Source organism: Eschscholzia californica, unplaced genomic scaffold (genome assembly GCF_041429995.1).
Source record: "Eschscholzia californica isolate CP2 unplaced genomic scaffold, dmEscCali1.0.p SCAF_217, whole genome shotgun sequence".
Classification (NCBI taxonomy): Eukaryota; Viridiplantae; Streptophyta; class Magnoliopsida; order Ranunculales; family Papaveraceae; genus Eschscholzia; species Eschscholzia californica.
Genome location: NW_028238329.1, coordinates 21,521 through 34,587, shown reverse-complemented (window position 1 = coordinate 34,587; position 13,067 = coordinate 21,521). Strand labels below are relative to the sequence as shown.

General features: G+C 33.4%; 1 protein-coding gene across 2 annotated transcripts; it reads right to left on the bottom strand.

Annotated features, from left to right (window-relative positions):
- Nucleotides 1–282: 282 nt before the first annotated feature.
- Nucleotides 283–3,884, bottom strand: LOC147554525 (tubby-like F-box protein 3). 2 transcript variants are annotated; one of them, XM_086664664.1, is made up of 6 exons: nt 3,018–3,884; nt 2,249–2,336; nt 1,954–2,083; nt 1,700–1,903; nt 1,103–1,597; nt 283–585 (listed from the first exon to the last, which is right to left on the bottom strand). In XM_086664664.1, the coding sequence occupies exons 1-5, from the start codon at nt 3,366–3,368 to the stop codon at nt 1,117–1,119; spliced, it is 1,254 nt and encodes a 417-aa protein (XP_086520790.1). In that variant the 5' UTR covers nt 3,369–3,884; the 3' UTR covers nt 283–585; nt 1,103–1,116. The 2 variants fall into 2 exon arrangements, with proteins under 2 accessions (XP_086520790.1, XP_086520791.1); XM_086664665.1 differs by having other exon boundaries at nt 1,700–1,879.
- Between the last annotated feature and the right edge of the window lie 9,183 nt (nt 3,885–13,067).

The window sequence follows — 13,067 nt, the reverse complement described above, 5'->3', positions numbered from 1 at the left end:
TACAAGTTTTTTCTAATGGGGAATTCTGCAAGAGTCTTATTCTGTGTGACCATGCCTTCCATTCAGCCTGTATCGACGAGTGGTTCGATTTGAAACCTACTTGCCCAATTTGCAGAAGACTTTCATCACTTCATGTATAACTTCAAGTTTCTAATTCATGTTTTCCTTTGGTTTCACCATTCTACGACGAAAGAATTACTTTTCTTTTTTGTTCTTTTGGTTATTGTGAAGTTTCTAATTCATGCATGAGTATTGACTTTATACTATATATCTAGTGGTAAATTTTGTAACAGTGATGGGTTTCATTACTGATATTTAAGTAAACAGAACAACAATTTAGCAATCATGTATTTTAGAGAGGGGAGAGGGACAGAGAGAGAGAGAGAGGAGCAAAGATATGAGCATCTAACATCATCTTGAAAAGGTTATTATGTACACAAACATAAATTTAAAGAGAGTATTCACATACAGTACAGATGCAGAAGACTGGTAAATTAACAGTTTCTGTTGCATCAAGCCGACCTTGAAGCACAATTTCCAATGCATTCTTCCGATACCCTCTTCAAAGATGCTTCGAAAAATCTCCTGTTTTACAAGAAATAATTTAATACAGTTACTAAAAACCGAAACACAATAATGAGCAGCTGTTGCATATAAAGTTTAGAAAGTCCACTGTACTCTTGGATTTGATAGACCTATATATAAACTTCATGGTCATGTTATCTCAGCTTATGAATGGCCTCAGACATCCATGTTAATTTGCTATGCCAATCGAAATTAACCACAAGTAGACTTGGGTAGTATTTTTTTTTCCCAAGTCAAATCTGTGATCCGACTCAGCTCAGATTTCAAATTGTTTGTTCTATCGACCATGGTGCCTGACTTGTCTGAATGGCTGGTTTGGGTTTACTTTAGGTCCATTCAAGTCAATGAGTCAGATTCAGGCGAGTCAGATTCAGGCGAGTCAGATTCAGGCGATGAGACGAAAAAACCCTACCTTACTCATATCCCACAGTAACCTGTAAAATCCACTGCCACCACAATACCCCTCCAAAACCCATACTACAAAATTTTTAAGGTGGGTTTAATAGAGAAGTTATACCTCTTGTTTTCCGGTCATTCACAGGCTATCTTGGTGTCAAAGCTACTGAGGCAGATAGCAAATGCCTGGAATGCTGAAATTGGATATTGGTAATCCATGGTGAATAGGTCTTTCCCCACTTTGCCGAACTGGATAAGAACGTTATCACGCTCCTGTCCAGACGGCCCAGTCGGTCCATCCTCTGTAGATGCAACCAGTTGAAAATTCTTAACTGAAGCAACTGTGACCCTTCCACGGAAGTTCAGACACCAACACTGAAGTTGCTCATGCCATCTTGGAGACTTGTTTCTTAAAACTAATACTTCTTCTTTCTGCTCTGTCAGAGGACCTGATCTAAAGCTCTCGGTGCGGATTGATTTGGATCGGAAAAATGGGAGTGTTGGGAATGACTCGATGTTGCTAACCGGAAATTCAGTCTGTGTAGGGGCCACACCTCCTGGTTCAATTGATGAGGCAGGAATTCCATCCATTACACAATTCATTCTCCTCGGACCCCTATTTCAACAATTATGTAAACATGGTAATCGCATCATTAAGTTATAAAAATTTACGGGAGATCAAAATAAAATGTACATTAATTGAATTTGAGGTTCTTACCTGGAACCTAAAACGTTCAACTCATATGAAATGTGAGCTACTGGATAGTTGCCAAAAGGAACTCTAGGGGTGACTTGTTTCGAACCAATTAGTCTATTGGAGCGGCTCTTTGAAACCATACCAGCAGAATTCGGAGGCTGACTATCATAGACTGTGAACTTGGTCCCTAGGAAATTTGATCTGTCGACAAAACCCAGAGTCAAACTTGATCAATGCAAGAATTAGAATTGAGGGACAAGCAAGTTGACGCTCACCTCAACTTCCCAATGTAGGTTCCACTTCCTTTTGACATATCATTGGCATCTATTGAGATGATATAGTCTGTGCAGGTTGCTCGGCGAACCTTTCGTGCAGCAAGAAGGAACTTGCCGTTATCAGTCAGAGCTGCCATGAAGAATAGACAAATATATGTTTGCTAAGAGAATCCCAAACAAAACAAAGAAAAAAGTTTACAAATCTAGACCCTATATATGGAACTGGAAGATAACTCAGAGTGAGCTTGTTCACTGACAGATTTATATCGTGAAAGTAAAAGATTGAAAAACGCACCTGTAGTTAAACCGAGGTAAAGATGATATGTTTGGGCGGCACGATTTCGTTTTATAAAACATTGGATGATGGAATCCCTTGGGCCAGGCTGCAAATGACAGGAAGGGTTTAAGAGAATATTATAATATATTTAGAAGTTAGAACAGTTGAAGAGTCAGATAGAAATCTTATTCTAAAACCAGTAAATATTTTTGTTTTTGAATAGTCTAAAGCTATCAGACAAAAACTCCATCCCAAGAAATGAAAAGAAAAACAGCAAAGAGATGGTACTCCTAAAAAATAATTTGATTCTCATAATCGGTGAATCAAATTTATGCCTTCTAGATACCCACACCGAAAGGTATTTCAAGTCTGAAAGCAACGCTGAAAGCGCGAATTATACTTCAAAGCCAAAACAGTTACCAGCCACCCTGAGAAATCAAAACACTTTCCAACCAAGCATTGATCTTGTTGAAGCTTATGATTTTGATTTCGCTTCACTTATCTTGTGAGTATGATGGAAAAATTGATAATCTGGCGAAGTAATCTTAGCACATGGCAAACAAATTTCATTCCCATGCCGAAGTCTAGAATTCATAGCCTTTCTCGATATTAGATCACAACAACCAACAACAAAAAAGTTCAAACAATCATCTTAAAAATATTTTTGTCATCATAATCAAATTACTCTTATAATATCTTGAATAAGGTGACTGACTCTAAACAGAATTCAGGACAACATTTCAACTACATGATTGCAAAATTCAGAATTAGGGTTTCAATAACAGACCTGCTTCAATGAGATGGGAAATGTTAATTTGCCAGAAACTTCAGGAGTCCTTACAATCTCTTTTGTGATTTCTCTCCAATTTCTGCAAACCCCAGCACAAGCAACCACATGTTTTCGAGTTGGCCATTTACTCTCAGAATCTTCAATTCTCACTAATACATCTCTTAGTAATTCTGGTGGCATATTAGACCAACAACTCTGTTTAAAAGCATCAATTGGTTCTAATTCATCATCTTGTACTATTTGATGTGATTTTGATCTCAACCCATAACCTAATTTCACCTCAAATCCCTTTTTAGACATATTACCAATCTCCCCCTTTACTTCCCTAATAATGCTCTTGAGAGTCATCAATTCATTATTCAACCCTAAAAGCTTATCTTTTTCTTTCTTACTAATTATTTACAAACCCTAAAAAACTTACAATTTTTCTGAATCTGTTTCATTTCCATAAACCCTAAGAAAATGAACTTCCTTTTCAGCTAAAATGAGATTTATAAACAGAAAAAAAAAAAAAAAAAAAAGATACAAAAGAAGAATTTCCCCAAAATTACATGATTCAGAAGCACAAAAAGGGTCTACCTTTGATCGGAATAAGATCGGAATTTATCAATTAAGACTCTCCCAGGAATCCCATTATTCTCAAACTTCTCCAGTGCAAATAACTAATTTCTCAACCAGAATTAGCTTTTCCCCAAATTGTACAAACACACAGACAGCTCTAAATTAGGGTTTTTGTGGGATTTGCTTGAAGGGATTATTGTAGCTCAATTGCCAGCTATGGAGAAGGACCTACATGAGAGAGAGAGAGAGAGAGAGAGAGAGAGATTAGGGTTTTAAGCAGCTGTTACGCATACTTTTTGTCTCATGAGCTTTCGGCCGCCACTTTAGCTTTTGTTGCTAGTCTTTTTTTTTTTTTTTTTTTGTTGAATTGTTTTTTTTTTGTTGAAATGCTTTTGTTTTTTTTTTTTTTTGATGAAGAGTTTTTTTTTTGGGTCCGTGGGTATATAACCCAAAATAATGTTCAAAAAGGATTTAGGGTCCAATCTTCCCAAAAAATGGATTTTTAGTCCTTTTGCTCTTGGGACTAAAAACCTTTAATATATATTACATAATTCCTTCCATGTCCCAGTCATTTTTTGCGGGATTTTAATATGTGGGGCAGGACAAAAATTTCAAACGGTTTAATGTACCTTGATTTTAGGATAAATTTAGGAAAAAACTGATAGATTCTCACGAAATTTTCTCTCTCTTCTATAATCTGTTTAGAAACAAAATCCAAACTTTTGCAAATCAATTATCTCTCTCTTCTTTACAGATTTAATATGGAGATTTATTAGCCAAAAATATGGAGATTTATTAGAAACAAATGGATAGAAATAAATCATAATTTCTCTCTCCTCTAAATAGATTTGGAAATCAAATTTTCTCTTTCCTATTATCCGAATCAATCAGAAACCAAAATCCTAACCAAAACCAAAACGTCATCACCACGGATATTTCCAAATCAATTTTCTCTCACTTAACTTTTAGTTTTGGAAATAGAATATTTTTCTTGGAACATTAAAGCAGTATTTGTTTTCGTTTTTACTCATACATAAATACTCATCGAATACAAATTATGAAATAAATACGTAAATTATGTATTATTTATGACGAATAAACCATCATTTGTCAAGTATACAACGTAATTTAACAAATGTATTTGGGTCTTGTTCAGTAAATTACACATAATTTCTTTTACATAACACATCATTTACATTCTGTTACAAAAAAAAACGTACAAAATCTTCTCTGCTTCAATAATGGTGCCCATCCATGTTGTCCTATTGCCTGGAATGCTAATGGAGGGGGCCGAATATGAGGCTTTTCCAAGGAATCATGATCAAGATCCATTCAAGTGTGCATTTCTTATGAAATATTTCGAGGAGCCAATCAAAAAGTCAAGTAACAAGAACAAGGGTATTTCAAGTTTGATTTGCTTATTTTGATTTGATGATTCTGCCTGGAACTCCATCTGTGATAACAAATGGAGAGAGATTAATACATATAAATTATATAAAAAAGTATATTATTTACAATAAATTACATGAATATTTACGTAAATTATATGTAATTTATTTCAAAGTACACGGGATTTACATATATAAGCGAAGTTGTTCTAATAATGAAACGAGTATTGTTTTTGAGATTAAAGCATAATTAATGTTCCATATAATATTCATGATATTCGTGATAAAGTATATATAATTTGTCAGAAAATACATATATCATGTTCTCATTTTGAAAAACATCGTACGGGAGATGTTTGCATAATTTACTATAAATTATGGTAATTTATGATAAAGTACATGTACTGTTAATTCTGTTATGAGGAACCGTACGAAAAAACCACGTTTCATAAATCCGTACGGATTGAAAACCAGATCTGGAGGAAAAGTACGAATATCATTAGGTTTAAACTACATATCTAAAGATATCTGATATGATAATTGATTGCAACAATAAGTATACTCGATTTATAGGAATTAGTAATGAAGGATTATCTCATCAATATCGAAATCATTAAAGAAATTTTTAGAGAGAGAAATACAATAATAACATACTCGATTTGAAACAGAATCATTAAAGAAGAATTTTGTTTACCTGATTAACAATTAAGAAACTGATTTTGAAAAACTCTAATGAATATGAAACAATTTCTTTGTTTTAATGGAAGATTTTCAGTAGATTAAGATGTAGAGAGAGAGAATCAACTACTATAAACTGAAATAAAATCACAAAAACTTATAAATTGATTTATGTTTTACCTGATTAACTTGATATGAAGTGACATAAATAGAAATGGAGTTCTGAGCTTGTGTATTGGATTAGAAGACCAATGTTTGAAAAGCAATCTAATGAAGATGAAACAGGATTTCTGAGTTTAATGGAGGTTTTGTTATGTGAATCGGATTTAGAGAGAGAGAATAAAGAGGTTTCAGTTACTGGAAATAATGAATCACGTTTCTTTGTTTAGAAACGTGATTGGAGAGGGAATGTGGGAGATAAAAATGGAAGAAGATCTTTATGAATTTTGAAGATAAATCAGTTACAATATATATTTCTTTGTTTAAAAACGTGATTGGAGAGATAATGTGGGAGATAAAAATGGAAGAAGATCTTTATGGATTTTGAAGATAAATCAGTTATAATATATGAGGAAGGTTAGATTAGGAATTATGATTTATTTGGTATTATAGGGATTTGTGTTTTTTCTCTAGATGACACCAAATGGACTAGATATCCATTTATATTGTTTTTTTGGTTTTGAAACCCTTTATAGGATTAGAGAGGACTAAATGTCTTATTAGGACCCGTTTTTGAAACCCGTTTTTTTTTTATGAAGGTTTTTGATGAAGAGTTGAAATGCTTTTGTTGGTAGTTGAAATTTGAAAATACCCTTAAGATACATTATCTAATCATATTTTTATAAGTATCTCATTGGATATGTTCTTTGAATTGATGATATGGACAAACTTCGTTTGTCTACCGATTTCAGTTTAAGTTTGGATATACATACTATTGATAAATGTTAGGTCTTTCTGTGTATAGTAACGATACATTAGCTCAACAACAAAAAGAATAAAAAAATATTTAGAAATCTAAATTTAAGTTAGTTTTTGTTCTTCTATTTTTAATAAATAAATATTTAGAAATCCAAATTTTCATATTCTAAATTTTATTTTCTCAGACGTAAGGGTCTTAGTCAGCACACGAGAGGATCACACAAACGTATATATCTTTTCTTAGAACTAACTCTAATTCGAATCACAATGCGCCGATGTGGCAATGTGTATGCTCGTATTAATAAACAAATTTTTTGTCCACTTTACTTTACTTCAACCTACACTTGCGGGTACATTTACATCTAAGATTATTTATATAGTGTTTTTCAATATAAACTAGAGAAAATAAGGAGAAAGGTACAAAATTATGGTTGTTTGTAAATGAGATAACCTGTATAGGATACATCTCTCTATTTCTCAAGGACAAATGCATACATTTTTGTTAGGTTTTTATTTGGTGGGTTAGCATTGTCGTTTTCTGATAAAATAAAAGTTAGGGAAAGAAAAATGATTTAGGTAGAGATTAGAGTTGGTGTGAGAGGGTTTTTGTCTCATAACTAAAGCATAAACTTTTGCACAATTGTGGTGATGAGTTTAAGTTACCTTCAATTATTGTAATCATGTTTCCTCTCATTATTTAAAGTCAACCACATAATAATGTTTCTTCAATTATTAGGTGAGATTATAGGTTATGTTGTGTTTCAAAGTGAAAAAATTGAATTTAACCTAAACTAATCATTGTCAAATTTTCCCCTCACAAACACGAGTTTCTCTCCTGTCTATTCATAATATCATCCAATACATTCTTTTATCTGCAAACTCGTGCCAAAATAAGAAATTACTGGTCTCTTGGTTAAAAAAAGATCAAACAACAATTCAGAAACGCGCGATTAGTTTGTGCACATTTCTAGATCATCTAATATTTTTTTATCAACCATATTAAAAGATAAATACTTGTATAACTTTCTTTTTCTTTGTCTTACGAAACTAACTTGCTTAGAAGTGTATCATGTTACAAACTCGAAACTAAAATTCAAGTTAGGTTCTAGAACTACGTTGACTTTTGAAGGGAAGAATAGATGATTTTACTAATTTAAGATTTACTAGAACGAGTTACAACAGAAACAAATAAGTTTAGTTATGAAAGGTGTAATAGTTGAGTTAGAACCGACCCGTTGACACCTTGGTTGAGACCCACAATTTCTATATTTTGTAGTAGTATATAATCAACTTGAGCTCCAACTCATGGAGCCCATGATGGTAGTTCATACTGGGACATTTGGAATGAGTGGCTTCCCACGCTATCTTCCCCCACAAACTTGAGTTTTTAAGACGTGGACTCAACTAATATTTAGATATCTACAAAACAAAATTGCAAGGTCCAACTTCTTGAGAGGGTGTTTCAACAAAAAAAAAATCCTTAAGAGGGTAATGGGTAGGGATATTTAGGGACAATCAAAGACATGATGTCTTCAAGTATTTTTCTTGATATTTCACAATGTCCCATAGCCTAGTTAGAATCGTTATTAAAAAAAAATTACTTGTATTATTCAAATGAAAGTGTAAAGGATCGAGAAAGTTTTCGAGCTAGTTTTGGAGCCAATGACATGGTTGGTCGTCGCGTGAGAGCTAGTTCTGATGAATTAGCTTCTTCTTTTGGATAATTTCGTTTTTAACTAATCAGTCAAATAATGCGAATATCTTTTCTTCCCCCCTCTAAGAAGCCGATGTTTTAATGCCTGTCCGTGTTTATACATTGTAATCTGGATTTATCGTCACAATAACCAGACAACGGTGTTTGCAAATAGTGGACAAAATGAAATAGAGGGTTTGAAACGGAAAAGATATTGTTATTTCTTCCTGGATCACTAGTTTTTGGACATAATTGTAATATATATTTTGGGGGTTCTACAGGCGTCTCTAGAATTACTATAGACACCCCAACTCAAATATACACCCAGAGGATTGGGCTATATAGTGAGTTTTATAGACGCTCCAGATATTGCTAAAGACATCCATAAAGCCCAATATTGGAATGGAAATTCTATAAGCACCCGTTAGTTGTATAGGCACTCACGCAAAGCCAAGGTTTGGGGTGTTCTTGTAGAAAAGGGGTGGTTTAGCAATAATGGGAGGCACTTCTCTTTGTAAGAGGATTCGTGTTAGAAAATAGCGCCTTTAACAATAACGGGGCGCTTGTGGTACTCGACGAATGCAAGCCTATTTCTAAAATGTTGTTCCAATCAATCAATATTTGTTAACTAAAATCTAGTCTTATTAGTTACAACGTGTATATAATGATAACGTTGTGTTAGCCAAGGCTACTGGCAAAAGCATTTGAAACCTGGACTATAGATGCCATTTAAGTTTAGTAAGTTCAAAATCCTTTCGAGTGGGCTGACCGACCCTTCATTAGGAACAAAAGCTTGAATCTGTCTAAACTGGATGAGAGTGACAAAACGAGAGATTTTAATAGTAGCTACTAACGTTTAGATTGGTATATTATGTTAATGTTGTTGGATGATAATTTCTCCTCAACGGGGCATTAGTTGACACACTTGTGAACATGTTTATTAAGGTGGACCACGAAAAAATAAATAAAAATTTAAGATGGTCGATTCAATATTCATTATTCTTTATTTTATTTCATGGAAAGAGAAACATCTCCTATCCAAGTATGTTATTCAACTAGGAAAATCATACCATTAATAGTACAAATGTGTCCCACCACCACCACTAAATTTTGAAGCTTATGAGGTGGAACACTCTTTATGTTTTGTTTTCTATGTTGGGGCTGGAAAGTGATAACATGTCCTAGCATCATTATTATTTTCTCCATATAGAAACAGTTTATAGTTTATCTTAAAAGCCAGATTGCCTATTTTGGTCTCCTTATGACATTTTTTCTCTCACTTGTCTAATTAAATTCACTTAAGGATTGATCCTTCCACTGCCAAAATTTTGTTTTTACAAGATCATGACTTGACTAACTTCATTGCCAAGCCGGTGTACATTTGTCGATTTGACATTCCTGTTAGAGGATTTTTGTTGTCTCATTTCACTTGCAAATGTCTGGCGTCTTGCTTGTGGGAGTGAGCACAAATTTAATGTGTCGAAATATTTGGAAAAATTTGTGGAATATTTGCCAGAAAAATAATTTCTTATCAATTAATTTTGAGTTCTGAGTGTCTAGAGCAATATACTAATTGGTAACCATTACAAATTAAGTCATTACAAGTTGCATTAAAGTTGATGTGGGTACATTGCTCGAAAAAGCGTACAGAACTACACATGAGAATATAAACTTCAGCAAGTGTTTAGATTTTTTTCAAGACGACGGGTTGAATCTTTCACCAATACATTATACATATGTGTTTTAACCTAAATTTTCTAGAGCAAAAACAACACCAACATCTGAAACTAAGTTTGGGTGTTTCAGTTCAACAAAAAAAAAAAGTTTGGGTGTTTCAAAGAAATACTACATCTATTATAAATGACGATTTGCTACTTGTACTGTACATCAAACCTGTAACTTTCGACAATCAAACAACCCTTTTAGTACCCGGACTCTCTATCAGAACAAAGTTGCCATGCTGTCATATGAGCTCTTATCTTGGGGTCCACATGAATCTTTTAATTTAGAAAAGTTAAAAAGTGCTTCAACTCCATCTCCACTAAAATTGAACTCCAAACATGAGACATGGATGAAGGGAAGAATCCAATGTTTTAAAACACCACTACTACGGGTGGTGGTTTTATGATTAGTATAACTGTTCTAAACATATAAGAGAGAATCGTGCAACGTTTCAATTATTGATATAAAAAACAAAAGTACCCCAATATGGTCGTTTTCACTTTTCAGGATATTAAGTTTTGACGATTTGACTAAATGAATCCACTCGCAAGTATATCGAAAATCCTGATGGAGTGATATAAATTTGGAATTAGTAGAAACTGTAATTGATAAATAGCTACATTATCTTTATAGACCAAACTCTAAATTAGAAAATAGAGTGCCCAGCAAGAGTAAACCCGTAAAATTCTCAAATTTCATTTAGAAATAACAGCGGTTCCCACCCTAAGAAGAAGTACAAAAATGCACCGGCTTTTAGATTTTAATATCGTAAGAGTGATAAATGATCTAGCGGCTATTAATAATTCCTAATTTGTGGGACCCAGGAAATAGCATCACATGCCAAACACAGTACTCGCCTACTCGGTACCGAATTGATGTCTGTTTAGCTGTTCACATGTCGCTTACCTATAGAACAATTTCATTGACCCCGCCACCTTCTACCGATCTAACCCCGCTTACTTAATTTTTGATCTCCACCAAATAAGAAGAAATGTTTCATCAAAAAAAGAAAAAGGAAGAAATGGGATTTTGAATAGGTTATAATCATTGTGTAAAATATATATATGTTCTGTTGTCGGATAATTGAATCATATAGTGGCATTTCCCTTATCTCGTATAAGTAAGCAAGAGCCTTATCAACATCGAGAGGATAGACGGTGGGTATTTTCATGTACAAAAACTATTTTTTTTTTTGTAATTTAATAGCAATCTAGATCAAGTCCATGTTAAGCCAAGGTGTCTTTCACATATTATTATTTTTATTTTGTCTAAATAAAGATTCCTAAATTATAAGATTGCATAAATTATCCATAATACACGTAATACAAATAGCGTAATGGTACGTTATCAAAGAAAAAGGGAAAACATAATAATGATTGTGGACAAACTTGTATCTTTATTTTACTAAGTTTCAATTATTATAATTCAATTTTTTCTTTTGTTGATATGTTTTAGTTCAATCTAATTCCTACACATATGGTGCGGAGACAACATTAGTTGCATAGCGAGGTTTTCATGGTCACATAAAAAAAAAATCGAGAATGATGTGTTTGTAAAATCTCTCACTTGAGACGTCTATACTTTACACAGACAAGTTAATTGCAATAATTTTACATTTATTTCTCGTCCTAAACAAGTAGTAATTGTTCTTGTGTGGAAGAAATGTTAGAATGTAAGTTAAAGACTTAAAGAAAAAGAAGTGAACTTTTGCGTATTTCATATCATTGGATAAAATAAAATTCAATTCAAAACTACAATCGCTGATGGTTTCAATAAATTATCTAACTATCCAATCGCATCAAACCAAACCGTATGTATACACTTATCTGTTTTTTCAAAGTACACTGAGAGAAACCCTAGTCGAAAGAGAACACGTTAAGGATTTTGAATCTAAAACCTAACAATGGTAAAGCAATTTAGATCCTTAAAATAATGACTTATACTCCACCTAACATTAAAATTATTGATGTCTTTCTTTGATCCTTAATTGATCTGGCTATATGTACGGCAGATATTGATCTAGCCATGGGTTGTCTCGACTTTATCCCACATCTTGAAAGGTTATAAAAAAGAAAACTTGGGCTCCATTGTATAACAAGTATCTTATTACATAATGTTCTTAGCTGGGTAAAAGTGGGTTGGATGTCTCGTGCCGTACCTAAATTTGCTTCTTCAATTCCGAAAATAAAGTTAAATTCTTTTTAATTGGTCATTGTGCCTCGAACCCTTGACCTATAAGGTGGAAAACTTATCATTTTACCACTTCAACCAAGAATTGTTGGCAAAAAAAAATAAAGTTAAGTTATTTCACCATTTGTACGCCAAATACGATCTAAGCGCAAATCGATATCATTTTAAATTTCTTGTAGTATGATCAACGTTTCTTAATTTTAAGATTCTCAAAATTGATCGAAAAAAAAGACTAAGATAGAAAGAAGATAAAACCGAAAAGATATGATAGGTTAAGAGGCAGGAACGGATCCAAGATTTCGATCTACGGATGCGAAATGATATACCCTTTTTTAAAAGTCACACGTATTACACGCCACAAAAAAACACGTGATAGACTCAAAAAAATGTCACACGTGAAGTGGCGTGTGAGAATAGTTATGATGACAAAATGTAAAGATAACTAAAGAAAACAAATAGCTAATGAAGCATGCCCAACAAGGTTAATACTTCAAGCAACAATGTAGTTTGTGTTGGAGTCAACTCAAATTGATCATGGTCAAGGAGGATGCAACTCCATATATATATTGAACATTTTTTGATAACAAAGTCATCCCATGATACACATTTGTCCTAATCATCAACTCAGTCAGTTGAAGAGAGGTAGCCAATAGTTAAGAAAAAATGAGTTACTGATAATTATAGGTATAGGACACAAATTATACTTTTCGTGTAAAACTCCTTCAACAGAAGCAATCGCAACTCCTACTCCTTATCAGTCGAGTGGCTTACGCTTCTACTCCTATTTCTCATCTTGAATTTCTTCTTTCAGCTCCTCCAGCGCATGGTAACTTACGTTCTAGCTTTATCCCAGTTCAGATCTTACCAGTCTTGAGGGAGAAAGAAAGTACGCTTAGA

Bases quoted from the DNA above. Each gene is read 5' to 3' on its own strand.
- LOC147554525 (XM_086664664.1), bottom strand. From the start codon at position 3,368: ATGACTCTCAAGAGCATTATTAGGGAAGTAAAGGGGGAGATTGGTAAT. The intron at 2,084-2,248 runs GTGCGTTTTTCA...TCTTCATGGCAG, and splicing joins TTACCTCGGTTTAACTACAG to CTCTGACTGATAACGGCAAG. The intron at 1,904-1,953 runs GTGAGCGTCAAC...GCATTGATCAAG, and splicing joins ACCTACATTGGGAAGTTGAG to TTTGACTCTGGGTTTTGTCG.